The sequence below is a fragment of the Microcebus murinus genome, chromosome 13 (genome assembly GCF_040939455.1).
Source record: "Microcebus murinus isolate Inina chromosome 13, M.murinus_Inina_mat1.0, whole genome shotgun sequence".
Taxonomy (NCBI): Eukaryota; Metazoa; Chordata; class Mammalia; order Primates; family Cheirogaleidae; genus Microcebus; species Microcebus murinus.
Window position 1 is genome coordinate 62,426,287 of NC_134116.1, and position 23,699 is coordinate 62,449,985.

The window sequence follows — 23,699 nt, forward strand, 5'->3', positions numbered from 1 at the left end:
TACTGAAGAAGTGATCCTATGGCCTGACTCACTCACCATTCATAGATCACTGCTGTGCCTTTTAAGGGGGTGGGGGTGGGGTTGCCAGTAGAAAAGAAGGTTAAAATAGATTTGGATTAAGAGAGGGCAACAGAAACTTAATAGAAGTATTTTTAGGTTTATAATATTGAAAATCATATACCCTTATCTTTTTACACTTTATCAGAACATTTTTACAAATTTTAAGAATAGCAAAATGAAGCTACAACTTTTTATAAAGAAAAGCAGCGATGAAAGTGGAGAACATGCTTGAGATCTGCTAGTTAATCTAGGGGATTTGAAACTCTCCCAGTACTGAAGACAAACCCTGTCAAGAAAAAGAAAAATTTAACATAACATTATATGGTATTTTCATATGCAATTCTTTAAAACTTGCTTACCTCTACAAAAATACCTTTAAGTAAAGCAGGATATCATTTAATAAATGGAATTGTAAAGGTAACTGCCTATAGTCACGTTGCTAAATTCAACAACTTACACAAAACTCAGAATATATTGTCTGCTCTTAAATTACATATATTTAGATTCTGAGATTAATAGGAGGGATTGAGTCTACTCCAATATTTAGCAGCTTTCCTTATCAGAAAGTTCTTATTTCCATTTCACAGGTTGCTCATGAGGTAAAAATCCTTTAGACCCTTGACATTTTAATACATTTTCCAAAATGAACCCTAGAAGGAGTTGGGAATTAGCAGTTTCTGTCTCCTCTTTTTGTCATTTGTCTCTCTGCCACTATGCTCTTCACACCTTCCTCCCAGAACCTAGTCACGAGATTTGAAACCCATCAAAACTAAACGTAATATCCCGTCTCCCTCAGTTTTAAAATGCAAATAGTTAAATTAGTGAAATACTTAATTGTAGAATTCTTGTCAGGAAAGGGAAAAAGAATATATCTGTGGTGGCAGGGGGGTGGAATATCATGTCTTTTAGGCCCCTTAGGTCATTGAATGACTTTAGGCTGGACAAACATTCTCACAAAGTTTAATCTTGAGGTTTTTAGATCACTTTTCTTAATGTTCCCTATGTGTCTCATTTGTTGACTGATTTATCTGTTGCTCTTATCAGTAAAATTTGTTAGTTTTGGGAAGTGAAGGCTGAGACTCAATTCTAATCTCTTCAATAACTGTCACCAGAAGAGTAGTCACTTTGCCATGTGATGTGCTTCCCAGAAAGGTAAATAAATTCACAAGAACTCTGCTTCTATTTGCTGCAGATTGTGGAACTGGTTTTGGATTACCCTTGTATTTTCATTCTGATTACTAAGGCAGTTCTGATAACTCATACCATTGAAATAGTGGTGTGTCTTTTCCTAGCTCAAGGATTTTCATCACTTCTATGCAGTTACCAACCTTTATTGGCTACCAGCTTTTGGCAATGACCTTTCTGCTCATTTAGTCCTGTCTCTTTGTTTCTTGAGGGAATAGAACCTGTCCTTTTTTTTAATCTTTCATTTTTTGACATGTATTCTTCCTAAGAGAGGACTCTTTGCTACCTGTTCTAGCGATAAGTGACATTTTCATTTAATCAATATGGGGTTGGGATGATCATGGTGAAATACAAGGAGGATATATTCTGTTGATGGACTTTTTTCTCCCCAAGTAATCCCCAAATAGATTATTTTCTAGTGAATGATTTTCATCCTTTTTGTCACAAAAAATGTTCCTTTGATTTCTAGCAAAAGTTATAGCAGTATGCAAATGATTCTCAGATAAAATGATGTTGACAGTATTTCCTTAACAATTTGTGTAAAACTATGCGTAATTTTCATTATTCTAACTTTTGACATTTTTTTCTCTCCATAAATAAAAGTAATGCCTGATGTTTAGTTAAAGTAGATCCACCTTTGCTTGATTTTATTAGTCTTGCTCCATCCTATTTCTCTTTAATACACTGTTTTGACTTGCCAACAACTATTTACTGAGAATCTCTTTTCCTTCCTAAGCTGATAAGTAATTGTCAGAGGGGGAGGAGGAACACTAAGAGGAATAGTTTAAATACTTTGTTCAATTTTGTGTTGAAGCTTAAAGGACATCTGCATGTCCTGGTGTACCATACCATCTTTGGATTAAGATAAGGTTGTATAGTAGGGTTTAAACATTTTGATTTTTGAGAAAGGTCAACAGAAGAATGGTATAGAAATCCAGATGCATTCACTAGCATCTTAGAGTCACTAGAGGACTACTCTGTTATACTCTTGTGACCGCAAGAACCTACCTAATTTCCAAAATGACACAAAAGCTAAGGGACAACTGAAAAAAGGCAAGGTTTATCGTTTTATAATACTTTTGCAATTTTTCTAAGTCTCTCCAGAAGTAGAAACTTGAATTTTTAAAAAAATTTACATTAACTATAAATGAACTAAGGGAACAAGAAGGCAAAAAGCACAGAGGATAATAGTTTCCTTGGTAATTATGAAATAGTCCCTTTTCTCAGCACACAAGACACAGCAACTGGGAAGCTTCTGAAGCACCATAGAAACAGCTAGAAGGAATCCTTGTTTTAGTCTGTAGTGGACAAATGAGCCCTTGTTAGGAAATACTGATAAATATTTATCTGGATCCTGTCAAAAAATACTGTAGTACCTGTATTGGGTTCTCTCAGGAAAAAGATAAATGGCCGATCTGCTTTAAAAATGGGAATCCGAGACCTTTTCAGTAACAACAGAGCTGCAGGAAAGATAAAGAATAGAAGAATCTCATTGCATTTTTAATCAAAAGAAAACCTTTATTTAAATTGGATACGAAGTCAGTTATATCCCATAATTTTTGAAGAAATCAAAGCATCCTAATGACATTTGTTTACTGTTGTGATGGGGGTGCAAATGGGAAAATTGAAGAAAAAAGATACCACTTAGCCAAGCCTGTCACCTATTTTCAACATACTCCATGGAATAAGTGTTTTATTAAAGTTAATTTTCAGAATGACTCTATTCCTTGTTTATGGGATGATGATACAAATCCTTTTCAAAATGGATATCTCTTTTCTCCCATTACTTTCCAAAAACTTTTTGCCTTCTGTTAGTATTCCTTTTTAAAAAAAATTCTGTACCACAGCTGAACTTGAGGTTTTAAATGGAAAGGTTTAGAAGTGTGGAGATTCCACTGGATAAATTTAACAAAGGTAAAAACGGGTGGTATGACTGGATACTCCCCTTTATGAACATACCTGTAGCTGCAGATGCCTTGGTGCCTTCCTCTAAAACCTCAATCTTGGCATTGTGGATCGCTTCAGAAACATAAAAGCCATCTTGGCCTAACCCCAGGAAATGACAAAAATGTGAATTGCTTATTTACATTTCTCAGTACATTTAGATTAGGACTTCAGCATATTTTAAAAGAATGTCCTTACAAAACTTCAGTATCCAATGCTGCTTATTATATAGCTAGGGAGAAATTATTTGCTTGGAAAATTCTTAAGGTTCAATATTTTATACAACTTTCAAAACCTTAATTTGTTAAATTTATGTCATCTCTCTGAAAGTAATATTCAGAGTATTGCCTCATCTTTTGAATGGTTAATTTTCAAAAATGATATCTACTTAAAAACTCTCCTTCAGCCAGTATTTCTAAAACCTTAGTGGTCATAAAAATTGCCCAAGTGGGTGTTAAAATACAGAATCTGTAGCCCAGGTATTATTTTCAGCAAGCTTCTGAGTCGATTTTCCTTGACTGCCTTCTTAGACTGCATTTTAAGAGCCACATTTAAATGACAAGTCACAGGTTTATATTATGGGCTTTATTAAGAGGCATAATTGGGTGTATTAAAAATGTGCCTAATATTGCATGACTGCATTCTGTATACTCAGGTTATACCAGTTATGTAATTAGCTTGTCTCATGGGCCAGAATCTGCAAAGTGAATGAGAGGTTAGTATAATTATCTGTGTGCTGACAGTTTCAAAGATAAAAGCTTAGCAAATAGGATTATGAGTGATAGCTTAGAGGAATTGACAGATGTTGGTAATTTAACTATTAACCATTGTTAAACAACTCTCCAAAGATGAAATGGTACTTGATGACACAGTATAGAGTGAATGACATAATGTTTAGAACCAGAAGAAACTATATTCACTGTCAGGAATGGTTATTTTTCAGCATCAGTGAAGGGACAGGTGAGGACCAGAAGAAGGGAAAAATCAATAGAAACATTCACTTGTACTAAAACCAGTGAAGAATCTAATTTGTTTTTGCAGTTGGTCTTTTTCTGTAGGATCTTTGAGAAAAGAAAAACAAATTATCAGTAATTAGCCTCTCTTACCAGCTCATTGAACAAACTGAAATGCAGTGCCAAAATTACAAAGAAAAGGTTATGGATAAAGAATGTTGCTTTGACAGTCATGAGAAGGTTCTACTCATCTCTGTGGCTTTGTTGCTATTTAGGATGGTGTCTGAACATTTTAAATGAATGTTGAGGAAATGAGCAGATGTTCACAATGGAACTCCTTATCAGCAAAAATACGTGTCTGTGTTAGGGTATGTCTGTGTTAGTCTAGGCATCTCTACACTGTGAGAAATGGGACCAATTGATATGAATGAGTCTTCGATTGGATGGGCTGGGCTATTTCATTTTTTAAAAAACTGCAACTGAAGAGTTTCAATTGTTGTTTTCATCAGACTGCAGAAGTGGTCTGATAATTGACATTTCTATGTTTGCACAGCCATTAAGCCAAGACCCAGAGCCTGGCATGACTCAGCATCAGCAGCTCTTAAATTTTATCTCTGGCAAGAGTTGACATTTCAAAAGGCCAACATGTGTGATAAAAATGAGAATTTGCGAGTCGTCTCTGGGTTTGTGTTTTTCCTCTTAATCTTATATTACAGATTCCTATTGAATCTTACTCCTTATTTATCCTATTCCTTATTTTTTTGTTTAGTAGCTATTGAAATACTACTCAACTAATGAAATCAGCCTAAAAGAAGTCAAGCACAAAGGGGTTCAACTGGTTTTTTTCTCCTTCCCTGAAGTGTTGGCAGCTGCTTAGTGCCATTGAGGGGCATATAACCTATGTTCCCAAAAATTTGTTCTCAAGATTTGTTTATAGGAGGCATTCTGTAAAAGGGGTTCCATGACTTATTCAATGTGGGAGATGCAAGTTAAACATGTTTGCACTTTTGTTCTTAGTAGGAGAAAGAGCTGCCAATTTGCTAGCATTTGTGGTGAATCTCTACAGGAGGATTACAATACCTAGTGCTTAACCATGGAACCACCCACACCATCCTCTGTCCCCAGATTTACCAGCTTAGCATTCTGGGGGACATACTTTGGGAAACTGTAGTCCACCATAAATTTATTTGCTCCTACATTACATTCAATATCCAAAGGAAAGGGGTGAGATTCTTCCTAAACCCTCTCCTGGCATAATCTCCGCTCCTCTTCCATTAACATCTTCTATAGGTGTTACCTTCCTCTTTAGACTCTTCCCTCCTAGAAGGCAGAAAGGATGTCTTGTCCATTTTAAATGTTTCTTTGACCAACTTGCATAATAATGCTTGGTACATATTTATGTTTAGTAAATGTTGGATGAATTAGTAATAGCCCTCACACTGTCCATTTGTTCCTTTTCCCCATAAAAAAAGCTTCTTTAACGTTCTTTAACCTGATTTCACTTGTAAGAAAATGTTGATTGGTGTCTGGAAAATTTTAAGGGCGTAGCATAGAGTGGGTCTTCTGCAAGTTTCAGCCAAGTGACTGTCTAAGGGCCTCCTACCTCATTGTTAGTGGAAACGATTATACTCTCAGAAGGTTTAGATCTTCATAACATGACATTGTGTAAACACAGATTTACTAAATATAAATTAATGTCCCTACATTTGATCCTTAGCTTCTTATAATGCAAGATAAACATACCTTCTTGTCATTTAATTGCTAAAAGATGGGGGCAGGGTGTGTGTATGTGTGCACGTGTATGCAAGCACGTGAGTCAGAGAAGTAGCACTCAGCCCAGGATCTAGAGCAGGGGTCCTCAAACTTTTTAAACAGGGCCAGTTCACTTTCCCTCAGACCGTTGGAGAGTGCACATTGTGGGCCCGTGACGAGTTGGCTGCTAAGCAGGACAGGCAGTGGCGGCAAAAACACCCGGAAGGCCAGATAAATGAGCTAGGCAGCCCGCATGTGGCCCACAGGCCATGGTTTGAGGACGCTAGAGAGAAAGCGGTAAGAAGCATCTGAGATGGCCTTTGAAAATAGGCTGTGGTTAGTTTCTTTCTCCATCCATCTCCCCCAGCCCACTCCTCACCTCTTTCTATTGAGCTCTGAACAGACATCTGATGGGGCGTAATTTATATACTCAACCAAACCACTCTTGGTGGTTTGCTCATTTAAGTTCTAATGACATAGAGCAGAGATTGCCAAGAACAAGACAGTTTCCTCAAAGTTTCAAGTTTGTGCACAAGAAATATTTCCTGTGTTAAGACTAAAGGTCTCTATCAAAGCCTGCTGATCCATCCTTAGCTGGTATCTTCAGTGGGGGTGAAACTGAAGTTTCACACTTGAGTTGTGATGGGTGGAGGGAAGGTGAGTTTGCTGTGTCCTGTGGCCATACTCTTAGAAGCTTCACAACAACTAGTGTCAAGGGGGTGGGGGGAGGAAATTACACCCTGAGTTCAGTTGGGCCTTGAAATGATAGGGAGTTCTCCCTGCCCCCTGCTTTTTTTTTTTTTTTTTAATTGAGTGAGTTCTTTAGGCAGCAAAAAAGGATTTGATGTCAAGAAAGAAGAGACAAATGACTCTTAAATGGGAAAGGAGAACTTGAGTAAAATAATTCTGGGCTTTGGAACCCAAAAGCCAAAGGTTCCTGTGGTGGTTGGGCTTCCATCAAAAGCACAAAACTGCTCTCTTACCAGCTCATTGAATAAACTGAAATGCAGTGCCAAAATTACAAAGGAAAGGTTATGGATAAAGAATGCTGCTTTGACAGTCATGAGAAGGTTCTACTCTTAACTGGGGGAAGGGACACCAGCATTTTCTGATCCCTGGTGAGATCTCAGCTCATGCTGTGCTACAGATTATGAAATCATTTAAACCGTTATACAGTGAAGGTGTGGGACGGATGATGGCTACCCCCATTTTGGGAATGAAGAAACCATTTCTTGGAGAGATTCTGTGTCCCTGTTTCTAGAATAATGTCAAAAACCCACTTGGGCACAGAAGTGATTAGTCTCTTGATTACGTTTAACGAAGAGCATTGGAGAGCAATACTTTACTTGGCAAACTTTTTCTATAAAGGGCCAGATATTGAGTATTTTAGCCACTGCAGGCCATGTGGTTGCTGTCCCAATTACTCAACCCTGCTATTGTAGCAGGAAAGCAGCCACAGATAATTTGTAAATGTATGGGAGTAGCTATGTTATAATAAAACTTGGTAGGCCATGGTTTGCTGACCCATGCTTTAAAGAGGAACAAAACTTCACGGGAGAAGGTTACAAGGCTGGCATGTTTTGTCAGTAGGAAACATCCAAACAAGCTGCACACTTGGCTTGTGGTAGCTGCCTGGTAATTATTGAATAAGCCAGATCCATGAGCCTATATTTCTGCTGGTTTGAACGAATATAAGGAGACTTGAATTGCATTACAAAAAAAGAGATTACGTATCAAAAAAGGCACTTGCTTATTAGATCTTGTCAGAGGAGCTTATTGGAAGTCTTTACCAACAGGGAAGCTGCACAGTGTAGGCTCAGATCAGTCCTGTTTGAGGACTCAGGATTGATGGCATTTTAGGATATATTTCTAGGACACAAAAGCAGAGAGATTTAAGGGTTATGAAGTAGGCCATAATGATTAATTGAATGTAGTGGTGTGGAAGAAAAGGTCAAGAATGGCCCTAAAGCTCTGAACTAAGATGATCAAAAGATGAATAGAAGTGCCATCAACAACAGGGATTTCAATGGCTGAGCTCTGGAATCACAAGAAGATGCTGTGATTGGATTGCGCATGTTATCATAAATAACGCACTTAAGGTCTTTATCTTTTACTCTTTCCTTGCCCTCTGCTCTTTTCACTCCAGTATTCCTCCTTTCCCTGCACTGTCAGTAGGAAAAGTTTCTTGTTGAGTCATTCTACCAAGTACACAATATTTATTGGGTATCTAACTGGATGCCAAGCATTGTCATGGGCACTATGCCCAAACTCAACTATTGTTTTGCTTATCTCTTTGCTTGCTTAGGCAATGAGTACAGAGCTGGTGCATTTTAAACACCCTAGAATAGATCCTTCCTCCTCTATTTTATTTGATAAGAAACTCTATCAGTCAATCTGGTCACATCTGAAGCCCAAGCCAAGACTTCTCTTGTGGGTCAAAATCTCATTTTTTTTCCCTCTGATTCCCTAAGAAGGAAGATTCTGAGCAATGCTTTAGAAAACTCTGCAATTTATTAAGCCAGTCTGTTGCATTAAAAAAAAAAAAAAAAGAAAAAGAAAACTCTGCAATATGATGTTCTCACGTTCAAAATAATGATTTTCAAGCTCATCAGGTAAGGGAAATGTCAGGGCCAATGAAAATACCAGCTACAGTGTCATCTTTGCAGAGATAATTTACTATCCAGGGTAGAAACAAACCTGAACCTTTGTATTGGCAGTAGTTTGGCCAATGGCGTCCTGAGAGGATTCTGGAACATAGGTTCTGGCATTCCACTCCCCTTTTATATTTGATATAAGTCCCCTATCAGATCACAGGCAAACACAGCCCCTATTGATCGGTAGTAGCATGTCAACTAAGAAATTCAATATGGATGCTGGGAGGGAGATCATTTTAAGGCAAGGCCACAGGAGCACGTGTAATTTGAAGAAAGGAAAGTGGATAGATGAGGGAAAGTTTCAAGGCTAGTGTGTTAGAAGAGGACTGAGGCATAAGAGAGGAGGGAGGAAGGGAGGGAAACAGAAACAAAGGGAGACCATGAGGCTGGCAGGACAGCAGGAGGTTAGGATGAAGAGTGCTATAGTGGCACCAGTATCTTTGGTGCCCACTAGTCATGATGGGCAGAGGGAGCTGACTGCTGTGTCCTACGGCCATCAACCACACTGTGAAGCTGGTCTCCCAAAACCGTGCTTAAAGTTCTCAAGAAACATCCCTTCCCCACAAAGTCTAACCCCAATTTGACTGTTATCATAAGCAACACACTCTTAGATGAAACAAAGCACTTTCTTTATGCTTTTATACAACGTTGACTCTGTTTACCACTGAAGACTATGTAAAAACAATAAGAATCCCTTAATCAAAGTATGATCAAACAGCCCCAAACACAATGCCGAAAAGTTTGGAAGAAGAACTGTTGTTACCTGAAATTCCTTTCAAGTTGGCTTTGAGTGGATCAAAAAGATCAGTGACTCCCCAAGAATTTAAAATACTTTTTAAGTTGAATTGATTTTGGATCCTAAATCTGAAAAGCAAAAACAAACCATCAACTTTCATTTAAAATTCTCACTCAATAGACTTTCCTAAAGTCCCTAACTTGGGTGTCAGGGTCCAGCAGGTTCACTTGGTCTTCCATTGCTCCTTCCCATCAACCCCACCAGCGACTAATCTGACCACCCATGGCTCTTTGCTCCCTCTGCCCCTTTGTTCACACTGTTCCTTCCAAGTCCCTCCCATTTCCTTTGATTGCCTTTTAATTATTATACATTTTTCAATTGTTACCCCCTTCTCTCCAGCTGTTTTGCGAACTTTGGTTCCCAAAGCCCCATTAACACTTCGTTCTACTCTTAGATGTGTAGAACATTTGCTTCTGATTACCATTATTTATGATATTGTAAACTCCCTGAGAAGAGAGGCCATCCCAATTCATTTTCTTTCTTACTAATGAATTTTTCACTGGGAGGCCAAGGTGGGCAGATTGCTCGAGGTCAGGAGTTTGAAACCAGCCTGAGCAAGAGTGAGACCCCGTCTCCACTATAAATAGAAATTAATTGGCCAACTAATATATATAGAAAAACTTAGCCAGGCATGGTGGCGCATGCCTGTAGTCCCAGCTACTAGGGAGGCTGGAGGCAGGAGGATTGCTTGAGCCCAGGAGTTTGAGGTTGCTGTGAGCTAGGCTGACGCCATGGCACTCACTTTAGCCTGGGCAACAAAGTGAGACTCTGTCTCAAAAAGAAAAAAAATTTCATGAGTGCTTATATTGTGCGAGGCACTGTGATAAGAGCTTTATGTGAATTATCTTATTTCATTTTCATGTTATTATTATCCCCATTTTACAGATGGAAACATTGAGACTTAAAAGAGTTTAAAAACCTTGCCCATGATGACATAATGAGTGCGTGATGGACTTCAATTCAAATCAAACCCATGCTCTGATCATCTACGCCTGTGGTCCCCACCCCCTGGGCTGTGGTGGGGCACCGGTCTGTGCCTGTCAGGAACTGGGCCATGCATCACCACCCGAGCTCTGCCTCCCCATCCCATGGAAAAAATTGTCTTCCATGAAACTTAGGAACTGGCTCATAACAGGAGGTGAGTGGCAGGTGAGCAAGCACAGCCTCCTACCCCACCAAGTCCCTCCGCCCCCATCTGCCCGTCCTGTCCATGGAACGATTGTCTTCCATGGAACTGGTCTATGGTCGCCAAAAAGGTTGGGGACTGCTGATCTACACTTTGCTACCTTCCATCTCATGTGGCATCTCACACATAGTAGGTGCAGAAAAGGAGTTGTTGACTAATTCTGAATAGAGTGTTATATTTGGTAAGCTATATTCTTACGTTGGCTGCATCCAATGTGTGCTTTTGCTGCACAGCAGAAAAGAATGCAACTTAAAACCTTGGTTTTTCTTGTAAGTCCCGTGAGCAAAAAGAATCAGCACACCAACTTTATACTGTTTCCCCAAGGGCAAGGCATTTAGAAATTTACTGTTGAAGGATCCTTTAAAAGGGCAGCTGCTATTATTTTCCTTTGCAAATAAAAAAGTTCAAAATGGAATTTGGATGGTCTTTTTCTATAAATAACGCAGTATTTGCAGGAGAGTAAAAATACCCGACAAGACCATTTAACATTAAAAGGTCTTTACGGCTATGCAAGATGATGTGACCAATATTTTAAACAAAAGTATCAGACTTTTCTCATAAAGGTATGTTTTGAATCTTCAGATTAGTTTCCAAGAAAGAAATGTGCTTTCTCCAAGGATACTGACATTTCTCAAAAAATTTTAGGACCATCTCTTATGAAATTTTCTTAAGTACTGAAAACACATCTTTTTTGAAACCTCAAAATGGTGAAACAGTGGTTAAGAAAGAGCATGAACTTGGGACTCCAGTGCCTGAATGTGAATCCTGGCTCAGCCTCTTATTCAGCCGAGGAACTAGTTACTTTACCTCTGGGGCAAGTTCCTTTACCTCTTTCTGCCTCAGTGTACTCATTTGTGAAACAAGCATAACAATAGTGCTTGTTCACAGGGTTGTAAAAATCAGATGAAATCATCTTTGTAAAATGCTCAGGATAAGCCCCAGAACAGCCCATGCATGCTCTTACACTGCAATTTTACTGTTGTTTCTCCATGATATTGAGAAAGAGTTAAGGGCTGTTTGAAACCAAATATGGTGATTTTGGTGGGTGATAAAACTGGATAATATTATTTTTAGTAAGCTAAAAGCAGCAGTAAAAGTGAGGTATGACTATAAAGATTAGAGTGATTGTCTTGTATAGCTATAAAGGCAGATGCAAAAGAAATTCTACAAAAATAGTTTGAGTGGAAAAAAAAACCCACCCTTTACGAAAACCAGAAAAGGATATTACAAGAAAAGAAAAGAAAAAAAAAAAAAACTACAGACCAATATCCCTTGTAAATATAGATGCAAAATCTTCAACAAAATACTGCTAAATTGAATCCAGCACCATATAAATCCCACCGTGACCAAGTGGGATTTATCCCAGGAATGCAAGATGGGTTCAAATCAATTAATATAATATAACATATTAATGGAATAAAGGACAAGGCCACATGACCATATCAATAAGTGCAGAAAAAGCATTTGAGAAAATCCAACACCGTTTCATGATAAAAAAGAAAAAAAAAACAGATAAATATCAAACACTCAACAAACCTGGGATAGAATGTAACTTTGCCAATTTGATGAAGGATGTCTACAAAAAACTCACAGCTAGCATTGTACTTTACAGTGAAAAACCAAAAGCTTTCTCCCTACAATCAGGAACAAGATAAGGATGTTCACCCTAAGCACTTCTATTTCACATTGTACCAAAGGGTGGGCAGGGCAATACATGAGAAAGAGAAGGCATCTAGATTAGAAAGGAAGAAGTAAATTCATCTTTATTCACAGAGAACTTTGTCTTATGTATGAAAAATCCTAAATAATCCATTAGAGCTAATAAACGAATTCATCAAGGTGGCAGCATACAAGATCAATATACAAAAATCAATTGTGTTTCTATACACTAGCAGTGAATGATTTGAAAATGAAATTAGGAGAACAATTCCATTTACAATAGCATCAAATGGAATAAAATACTTAGAAATAATTTAACAATTAGAAATAAATTTAACAAAAGAAGTGTAAGACTTGTATATGAAAACGACAAAACATGGTTGAAAGAAACAAAGACTTACGTAAAAGGAAAGACATCCTGAGTTCATGACTTGGAACACTTAATATTGTTACAAAGCAATGCTCCCCAAATTGACCTACAGATTCGACAGAATCCCTATCTAAATCCTTCCTGCCTCTGTGGCAGAAATTGACAAGCTGATCCTAAAATTCATATGGAAATGCAAAGGGTCCAGAATAGCTAAAACCATCATGAAAAAGAAGAACAAAGTTGAAGTACTCACACTTTCTGATTTCTAAACTCACTATCAAGCTACAGTAATCAAGACTGTGTGGTATTAGCAAAAGTATAGACATTTATGCCTACAGAATAGAATTGAGAGTACATAAATAAACTCATACATTTATGGGCAATTGATTTTTGACAAGGATGCCAAGAAAATTTAATGGGGGAAAGAATAGTCTTTACAACAAATGGGATTAGGACAAAAGGATAGACACATGCAAAAGAATGAGGTTGGCCCTCTACCTTACACCATATGCAATAATTAATTCAGTGGATTAAAGATCTAAATATAAGAGTTAAACCTATAAAATGCTTATAAAAATATAGACATAAATCTTTGTGACCTTGGTTAGGCAATGGTTTCATAGACATGACATCAAAAGCACAAGAAACAAAAGAAAAAAGAGATTCATTGAACTTCATCAAAATTAACAACTTTTGACTTTCAGAAGACACCATCAAGGACGTGAAAAGAAAACCTACGTAATGGGAGAAGAGATTTACAAATCTTATATCTGATACGGGACTACTATTCATAATAAATGAAGAACTATTACAATTCAACAATAAAAAGACAACCAATTTAAAAATGGGTAAAGGATGTGAAATAGACATTTCTCCAAAAAGGATATATAACTAGCTAAGAAGCACATGGAAAGATGCTTTACATCATTAGTCATTAGGGAAATGCAAATGAAAGCCACAGTGAGATACCACGTCACATGGCCGAGAGTGGCTATAATTAAAAAGATGGACAATAACAAGTGTTGGCAAGGATGTGCAGAAATTGGCCTCCACAAACATTGCTGGTGGGAGTGTAAAATGGCACAGTTACTTGGAAAACAGTCTGGCAGTTACTCAAAATGTAAAGTGTAGAATTAACACGTGACCCAGTAATTCTATTCTTAGGTATATACCCAAAATAATTGAAAATATATATCCACATGAAAATGTGCACATGAGCCAAAAAATCTCTTGGTACCCAAATAGCTATAAATTGATGAATGGGTAAACAAACTGTAGTAGATCCATACAGTGGAATATTATTCAGCCACAGAAAGGATTGAAGTAATGATTCATGCTACTATGAACCTTGAGAGTATTATTCAAAGAAGCCATACACAAAAGTCCACATATTGTAGGATTTCGTTTACATGAAATGTCCAGAATAGGCAAATCTATACACAGACAAAGCAGATTAGTGGTTGCCAGGGGCTGGGGTAGGGGTGTGCTGGGGCGTGCCTGCCAATGGGTATGAGGTTTCTTTTTGAGGTGCCAAAAATATTCTGGAATTAGATAAGTAGTGACGGTTGCACAACCTTGTGAATTGTGTACTTTAAAAAGTGAATTTTATGGTATGCAAATTATATCTCAAATTTTTTAAAAAGAAAGAAAACTCCCTTAGAAAAGCATAAAACACACAAGATGATCAGCAGCAGCTCCTTGAAGGAGGGCAAAGCATTCTTTATATGGGACCTCTGGTGGGTTAAAAACACACGTGCATGTCATATGTAACATAAAAATGCTCATGGTCTGCTCCCTACTATGTTGACCTAATAACCAAGTATTTTATTCATTAAATACGTATTTGACATTATTAGTCTCTCTTGTGGGGCATTATATGATTATGGCTATAAATGACCCTTAACACTCATTCTTGGTTTTCTTGATTATTTCTTTAGTATGCTAAATGTCCCTAATGAAGACTAACAGTCCCTATGCATTTTACTTTATTTCTTTGTAAATAAAGGGTTACTTTGGAAGCTAGACATCATAAATGAAAAGTACAATATGACTACAGAGCAGGTGATACCAAATGATGAATGAATGATTTGAAAGAGCTAGCCCAAAAGCTGACTTTGTGTCTACCACAATCCAAAGTTTATACTTAATCTAGACCTTAAAACAATTTTTACTTCTTTTTCTGTTTTCTCTCTAGTGGATTTAAAGCTAGCATTTTTTCTTTTGCTTGGTTAGTTTTGCTTGTGAAATAGGCTCATTTTCTTGAAAACGGCTATCCTTCTTGGACAGCAGGTTTGACAGTCTTAGGGAGATTAAAAAAAAAAAAAAGAATCAGAACAAGGTCAAGTGTTAACTACTAGTTGAATTACTAAGATCCCTGCCTTTCAGCTCCTTCCCTGTCCTCTGTTTGTCAGATCACCACTCCAGGGTTTGACACAGAATTAGTGGTGGTGGAGCGTTCTCAGTGGAGCTGGGTGGTTTATTTTTTGAGACACAGTCTCACTCTGTTGCCCTCGCTAGAGTGTCCTGGCGTCAGCCTAGCTCACAGCAACCTCAAACTCCTGGGCTCAAGCAATCCTTCTGCCTCAGCCTCCCAGTAGCTGGGACTACAGGCATGCGCCACCATGCCTGGCTAATTTTTTCTATATATATATTTTAGTTGGCCAATTAATTTCTTTCTATTTTTAGTAGAGATGGGGTCTTGCTCAGGTTTCAAACTCCTGACCTTGAGCGATCCTCCCTCCTCGGCCTCCCAGAGTGCTAGGATTACAGGCGTGAGCCACCGCGCCCCACCCACAGCCCACATTTTCTCTCTACTTTTGACATCGAAAGCCCCTCCCCCTTCTCTCGCTGAGCTTCTCTCAAATATAACAGGAAGATCATGGTTGCTTCTGCTCCATGCCAGAGAGATCTGTTGAAATAGCCAGTCTTTGTGCTTTGATTTGGGGTTTTAGTTTTGAGAGAGAGACTTTACCTAGTTAAGTTCACCTTCTGCCCTGGGCTATGCCAGATCCCTCTTTAGACCTTGGCCCTTAACTCGCTGGGTCTCTCTCCGTATGTTTCCTTCCAGTTGTACGTTTCCTTCCAGTGCATGGGCTTATTTTTAACTCCGCAGGGGAGCACTGCCAAGGCCCCGGGCGGTGGAGGAGGGCCAAGGCGGCGAGTGGGCAGCAGCACGAAGAATTCACATGCTGAAAATGAGCCCTGGACAACGTCCCTTGCTTAATGCTGGTCCACAAATGGGTTATAAATTTACTCTGATTCAACTGTTCTGGAGAAGCTCCTCACTTAAAGCAGTCCTGAGAGGAATGCTGTTTAAAAGTAATGAGTTAAGCTAATAGGTTTTGCTTTGGAAAAGCAAAATCAAGGGCCATCACTTAACTTTTTCGAAATTTGTATTTGTACCTACTGGCATTTCTTACAGGAGGATTCACCTCCATTTAGAAAGAATGAGAACCTTCTGGACAGAGACTTCAGGTCTCAAATGTTTATGCCTTAATTTGGCTTCTGATCAAAATTATATCTGTCTTTGCTCAATTACATAAGCCATCTTGGTTTAGGGAAAACGACAGCTGTATACTCTTAGGATGGGATAAGATTTGGGGCCCGTTCCTACAAAGGAACCTCACTCACTGCACTTCTTCCTCTGCCCTGAAAACTGGTTGGGGCCTGAGGCCGGATCAGGGGGCCTGGGAGCTCCAGTCTGGCCCAGCCAAGGCCCCAGGAAGTTAGTTCATTTCAGTCTGTGCCGTGAGATAGTCAGCAGTGACTCTGGCATGGACTCAAATTCTAGGGTCACTTTCCCTTGGCCTAACCTCTATGAGTCCATTAGACCAGTCAGCCCAGTGGTTAGGGACAGACCCAACCGTCAGACCACGCGGGTTCAGTGCAAGCCTCAGAGCACCCTGCCGGGGATGCAGCTGCTCACCTGGGGAGGAACACGTCCATCCTGGCTCTCCTCAGGCTGGTGGTCCAGAGGTGGATGATGCTGGCTGTGAGGTGTGGCTCAATGTGGCCCAGGAGGACGTCTTTGTCTCGGGGCAGCACCAGGATCAGGCTCGCCACACTTCCCAGGTAAGGCAGCTCCAGCACCCCCACCTGATGGCCTGCGGCGTCCTGGAACTGACCTGGGGGTTCAGTGGGTCAGGGATGAGCTCTGTCCTGGGAGCCAGGGCAACCGCGCGGTGCCAGCCCCGGGAGAGGCTGACGCTCGGAGCTGGATACAGCAGAACGGGGCATGCACCTTGCTTTCCAGAGGCAGTTCGAAGCCAAAGTCTGCTGGGTGATATGCTCACTTTTTCTGATCCTAAGACCTAGAATCTGAGGGCCCAAGTCAAAGGCCCTGCAGTTGGCTGGGCGTGGTGGGGACAATGGCACACGGAAGAACCATATATCTCCCCCTGAAGCCTCAGGGGACATGTTCCAAGACCAAACCCTATAGATACTGTTTCTTTCGATCTGGTAAGAGACGGCTGCTACATGACAAGCGGGCAGGTATCATAGCCAGCGCGGAGGCGCTGGACAAGGCTATGGGTCACGTCCCGGTGGGGTTGGGACAGAGCAGGACAGTGAGAGATTTCATCATGCTACTCAGAACACTGTGCAATATAAACCTTAAGAAATGCTTATTTCTGGAATTTTATTATTTTCACTTATGGGTAACTGAGGCCTTGAAAAGTGACACCTCGTACATATAAGGGGGACCCCTGTCTCAAAGGGGCAGCCAGTCCAATCCCAGGCCATGTGCCTGCCAGGGCGGGCTGTTTGGTCCAAACAGTTTTGCATTCTCATGATCCCCTCGTTTGCTAGGTGCAGAAGGAAATGTCAAGCGTAGAAGTGGGGTTCACCTCCCTGTCTGTGTCCTCACTGTCCTGTGGGAGCACACAGTGCAAAGCCCCTCCCCAGCATCCCGGCTCCCCCAGCCCTGTCTTTCCTCCCGCCACAGGCCAAGTCCAGCAGGTGGAGCCCGTGGAAACGCATCCGGATCTTCACGAGCAGAGGCTGGCCTCCTCCTTCCTGCCCAGGCTTCCTCCCCCTTCCACGGGCCAGCGGGGAGGGGCTCACCGTAGTTGACCTCGGCCATTTGGTGCATCATGGGGACCTGGAGGACCAGGCCGGGGGCGCAGGTGAAAGGCAGGAGCTTCGTGTCTGTGGGGGAGAACCTCTTCCGCCAAGTGCCTTGGAAGGACATGGTGCTCACAAGCGCCAGCTGCGCGGAGGCCGCGCCGGCCTGCCCCCCCTGCGAGCCCGCGGGGCCCCCACCTGCAAGCGGGAAAGCAAGGGGGTTAACGTCCGCTCGGATTGAACTGAACCCTACGTGTGTGGACGAGGAGTGCACAGTTAAAATGCAAAAGTTAACATCTTTTTTGGTAAGGTGGTTTCTCTTTCTTTGTTTTACCATGTCTTTGCAATTTAAAAAAAAATGTTTAATTTTTAAATGGCTACTGGGGACCAAAAGCCACAGGAGCTGTTCCCAACTCCCTGCTGGAGGGGGCATAAGGGAAGAATGGAAAGCGAGGATTCAGAAGTCAGACTGGGTCCCTGACACCTGCACAACTGCACTGGGGGGCAGGGAGATATCTCGGAAGTTGGGTTTGTAGCCTACTTATTACTCTCTATTATTGTGAATCAGTATGTGTTTATAACCAGCTGTTGCTGAAGACCATGCTTTTTATTCTTTCCTGAACAGACTGGGGTGCTTCTCTGATCCTATCTGGGGCATGTCCCAGGAATCATTAGATGTTCCCTCCCCAGGCAGATCCCTGGAGCCACTAGGTGCTGTGATGGGGAGGTGCCAGAGTGTCGCCCAAGCCTGCCCACCGCCCCACCGCCGAGCCACGTCTCTTGCTAAGCCTTCCCCTACACCGCGTTCAGGGCACGGCGATTGGAGGGCTGCAGTTAAAATTTCATGCGTAACCAGAAAGAGGGGCAGACAGTCCACCCATAAAGGGACAGTTTTTGTCCCAGCCCTTTATTTGTTTAATAAGCACATACCATGTGCTAGGCTCTGTTCTACATGTTCTAACAAATCCCCTCAACTCCTCCCAACAGTTCCATTGTTATCCCCATTTCACAGATGAGGGAACTGAGGCTCAGAGAGGTTGGCCAAGGTCACATATTCTTGTGAAGTGAAGCCACCATCCACCCAGTTACCCAAGACACCCTAGATTTGAACCCAGCAGCCTGGCTCCACACTCTGCTCTGAGTGGTACAAGAAGCTGACACAGGGAATTAAATATTTTAAAGAAAATTAAAAAGATATGGTAAAACACAGAGAGAAAATCTTATCAAAAAAAGATGTTAAGTTTTGGGTTTTAACTCTGCACTCCTTATCCACACACACATATTGTTTTCAGTTCCATACATACCACTTTCTATTCTGTTTTTTAAACACATTGGGTCTTGAATATTCTCCATATCTTTGTAGCTTTTGTAATTATCAAGAGCACTTGAGCCAGACCATCTAGGCAGAATCCTGGCTTTGTAGACCCTGGGCAGGAGGCTGAACCCTCTGTACCTCGGTTTCTCCATTTGTAAATGGGCACAGTACTAGCACCTACCTCCTAGAATTAGTGTGAAGGTGAACTGAGACAATAAACTTGGAGCAGTGCTAAATAAATTAAACACAGTAAATGTTAACGATTTTCCTCGTCTTTAATAATAATTACAACCGCATAATATGCAGGTGCTGGGCCTCACTAAGTCATCCCTAATTGCCGGACAGTTAGGCTGTTTGAGTAATGAGTCTTTTTCATCAATAACACTGGGCTAAACATCTCATTGCACATGACTTTTTCTTCTCTTGAATTATTTCCTTAGCCTAAATTCCCAAGAAGTCACTTTTTTGGCTCCTGCTGCATTTTGCTGTTGCCAGGGGTTAATTGCAGGTGAGACCGGAGCTCAGTGGGAAGTCACCTGGGGGGGACAGTTGCATGGACAAAGCCTGCATGGTCCACCTGGACATGGGAGGTTCAAAGAGCCTCCTCTGTGTGTCTGTGTGCTCGTGTGTGTGCACGCATGCGCATGTGCACGCGTGAGTGGGAGGGTCACGGTGGGAGGGGAGGCAGAAGGGCGCCACAGATCAGCTGCGGCTCCTTCACAGAACATGTCTCTCAAGGGTAGAGTCTCCCAGTAGGACAAACGCCCACTGCCATGGAGCACTCATGACTTCTGACAAGTGACGGGTCATACTCTGCCTTTGCAGCCCTCTGACCTTAGCCTGGAGGAGGTGGATGGGTGTCTTTTACCTGCAGTCTGTCTGGAGGCCCCTGCGCCGGCGGGGATGATGATGGCGGTGCCGTTGGGCTCGCTGAGGTTGGCCGGCTCCAGGCTGCTGTTGGCCCACCAGGAGACCTGCTCCACAAAGCAGGGGGACAGCGGCGTTCCCACTTGCACAAAGAGTCTGCAGGCCAGCTCCATCTCGGCACCGTGGCTGCAGTTGGGTCGTGAGGCATACACAGCATGCAAGAAGTCTTTCACCTTTTGGTCTGTGAGAAAGGAGGAGGGGTAAGTAGACGATGGTGAGTGTAAGGAGGCGGCTCGTTGCATTAAAGGGACCCCAGCAGCTCCACTCTTGTTCCCTAAGGTTCATCCACCGTATTTGGTCAGTCTGGAAAGTCATAGCTAATCTGCTAAGGAGCCAGACTGGATCCACAGACTAAAACTTGGGAAGAAACCATGCCAGATCTGAAAGAAATCAGGCTGTGATGGAGTCAAATAGAAAGACACGATCCACACCCGGTGCATGCCTACAGACTATTCTTTGCTAACTGCCTCATTCAGGAACCAGTTCTAGGGTAAAGACTCTAGGGTTGGGAAAACAGCAGGTCCAATGTGCTGGGTGACGGAGTTTCAAATACTTGCGAAGTCAAGAGATTTATGTGCCATGTCGTAAGTGACAATGATGGGCGGTGGCTGGGATGTTGCACTGTCGATATATTTTATACAGGGGCCTTAAATCCATCCCCACAGCTGCATGTCACGAGCCTGAGTGACATTTGCATGCAACCTCTTTCAGAATTGTGTTTGCAATTTGAGAAATGCAGAGGAAAGGTGAGAACTCCTCCCAACCCCTCTCCCTGAGACCCAGCAGACAGCTGGCACTATTAATGTCAGTGAGGAACTGCGAGAATGCTGAGGAAATAATAAGCATTTGAGACAGTCGATAGCTTCCACCTTCTTGGGTGGCAGCAGGACTTCTATTTATTTACTCTCTATTTATACAGGAGATTGCTTCCTTCTCTCCATAATCAATAGTGGGTTTTGTTTTCAGCTGTTATTCACAAGCTACGCCCTCTATGCTCCCATAGGCATCCTGTAGCTGGAACGAGGCCTCCTGCCCACCGGTGAGTCTGAACACAGTCGATACCCCAAGCCTCCCACCCCTGACACCTGCAAGCTGGGTGTTTCCAGAAGTGAAGTCCCTTGCTGTGCAGGCTGTCTCTGGAATTCAGCCTTTCCCTCCTCTTCATCACCCTCCTCTCTCTTAGGCACAGCCCTGCAGCTGCCCATAAACCCTCCCTGTGAGACACAATGCTGGGTACCTCTTCCTGCGCCATCTGGCCCCAGCTCGCTCTCATTGAGATGAATCTGTCACTTGCTTCGGAATCTGTCCACTCTGACACCTTTCATGTTGCAGAGGCCAAGCCAGGAGGCAGCAGCGGACCCCCGAGTGACCTGGCTAATGTCCTCTGGCAGGGGCAGGGGAACCCAGAATGCACCCCAGCCAGGGCCCCCAGCCACCAGGCTGCAGACCACAGTATCAGGCACATGTTACTTGTCCACGAATGTTCTACTACCAAAGCTGGCCCAGCTGGCCCTAAAATCCACAACTGCAAAAAAACTAACTCAGAATATAGATCTCACAAATGACAGCCTAACTTAAATGCTTGCATTTTTTATTGTAGTGAGAAAAGAAATGAATGAAAAACATAATCAGATTTGACTCTATTGAGGAAGGTCATATGTACTTCCAGGATCACATTCTGTAGAATGTTGACCGTCTGCAGAAGAGAATTGACATTTTTCCTGGTTCTTAGTGTAGCGTGACCTTAGGAATGGTCACAGAGCTCCCCTCTCTATCTTCCCACCCTCTCTGCACCAGGGGGACCAGTATTGGCTCTGGAGCCAGGCAGCCTGGGCTTGAGTCCTGGCCCTGCTGCTCACGGGCTGTGGAACCCCAAGCAGGTCACTTCAACTCTCCGAGCCTGTTTGCCCATCTCTAAAATAGGGATGATAATAAAATTAGCGGCCCCAATAGGGTAGTTGTGACAATTAATTCAACTCATATTTGTCAGGTGCTTCAACTACCATCATGCACCTAGGAAGTGCTATAAAAGCGTATGTGAGGCTGGGTGTAGTGGCTCACATTTGTAATTCCAGCACTCTGGGAGGCTGAGGCGGGAGGATTGCTTGAGGCCAGGAGTTCGAGACCAGCCTGGGCAACAAAGCAAGATCCTGTCTCTATAAAAAATTAAAAATTAGCCAGGTGTGGTGGTGTGTGCCTGTAGTCCCAGCACTTTGGGAGGCTGAGGCAGGAGGATCGCCTGAGCCCAGGAGTTTGAGGCTGCAGTGAGCTATGATTACACCACCACACTCCAGCCTGAAACTGAAACATTTTCAAGGAACCTGTGAGGTTAGAAGGGAACCTTACAAATCAAGAGGAACCACCATTCCAAAGTCTGAATGCCTTCTGTGGCAGTCCTACCAGGGGGTCACCCTTCCCCTACGTGCATGCTACTGGGAGCTGAGCAGGAGAGTGAGTGCAAGTGCGAGTGCCAGTGTGAGTGTGAGCAGGCCCTTACCTTGCACGGTGTACCCCAGGGCATCCGCCAGCTGCCGGCCAGTGCTCCCTTCGGCTCCAAACTGCAGGATCTCCAGGGGCAGAGACACGCCAGCAGGAGAGATGACAAAGTTCGTCCCGTTTCTACCTGCTGCCACGCTCCGGTAGAGGCGAAGTGCAAACTCAGTCTTCAGCAATGCCAGGCCTTCACGGAGGTGGCCGTCCCCTCGGAGGAAGCAGGAGTGAAGGAGGAAGAGGGTGACCAGGAGGGGCGGCATGGAGGCTGGCGCGTTCCTGCAGTTCAGAGGGGAGACATGCAGGTGAGGAGGGCTGCTGGCGCCGGTGAGAGAGGGGCACATGCCCCAGGGGGACTGAGATGCCCGGCTCTGTTTTCAGCGGCTGGGCAGGGCTGGCCTGTCTTGGTTACCCACCCTGAGTCCCACCTGCCCAGACCACATTACTGTGTCCTGCTGTGCCAGCATTCGAAATACTCACTGTGATCCTTCTGAAAGCCAAGCTGTGGGCCGGAGGACAGGACTGGCTTCTGTCACTCACTAGATGTGTGACTTTGGCAAGGCCCTGGTCAGATCAGAAGTAAACCATTATGTTGGGGGAAAAAATGTAAGACGTAATCCAACTCATCTTTCTTAGAATTTAGCTAGCTTATAGCTATGCCTTGTCTATCAGGAATAATAATAATAATAATAAATAATTATCTACTCTTTCATACATTGTCCGTTAATAATTCCAACAATCTCACTGGGTAGCTGTTATATATATATTTCAACTACAGAAATGATGATTGAGAGGCTCAGTGATTCCTTCACATGGGGAAAGGAACAGGGCTGCGACTCAAATCCCGGTCTTCCATGATTGGTATATAAGATATTAAGAAAACCTATGTGCATTAAAATAGTGATGCGAGCTAATCGTACCTAGAATATCAGAATTCTTGTGATGTGAATTATTCTCGTAAAACAAGGACACCTTCACAAAGGCAGCTCCTACCATAGAAATGTACCCTTCCAAGGAACATTTTAGCATGAGCTAAAAAAGTAAGGCAAGAAGAGAAACGCAAAACAAAACCCATTTGCGGTGACCATGCCACACATGCAGCCAGTGGCAATTTTTGCTAAGTTGTCAGACTGTGGTATCACACCAGATTGATGTGAGACAGGCCTAGTCCAAAGTCACTTCCTAAAGAGGTTTGCAAGCAAGGCCACTGGGCTTGACGGTGCTTAGTTTTGGATAGAGGCCTAAGATGGAAAAGCAAAGCATCCTTTTTCCAACCCTTCCTCCCTGCAGCTGAGCACAAATGCAGGGCTTAGATGATCTGATATATGTTGTGTGTGTGTGTGTGTG

At 42.4% G+C, this 23,699-nt stretch overlaps 1 protein-coding gene across 1 annotated transcript; it reads right to left on the reverse strand.

The window, feature by feature from the left end:
• Positions 1-302: 302 nt before the first annotated feature.
• Positions 303-22,615, reverse strand: SERPINE3 (serpin family E member 3). The gene is made up of 8 exons (XM_012782650.3): positions 22,360-22,615; positions 19,804-20,043; positions 17,621-17,818; positions 16,485-16,683; positions 9,312-9,412; positions 3,205-3,291; positions 2,622-2,705; positions 303-346 (listed from the first exon to the last, which is right to left on the reverse strand). Exons 1-8 carry the CDS (start codon positions 22,613-22,615, stop codon positions 303-305), a joined length of 1,209 nt encoding a protein of 402 aa, XP_012638104.3.
• Positions 22,616-23,699: the final 1,084 nt, after the last annotated feature.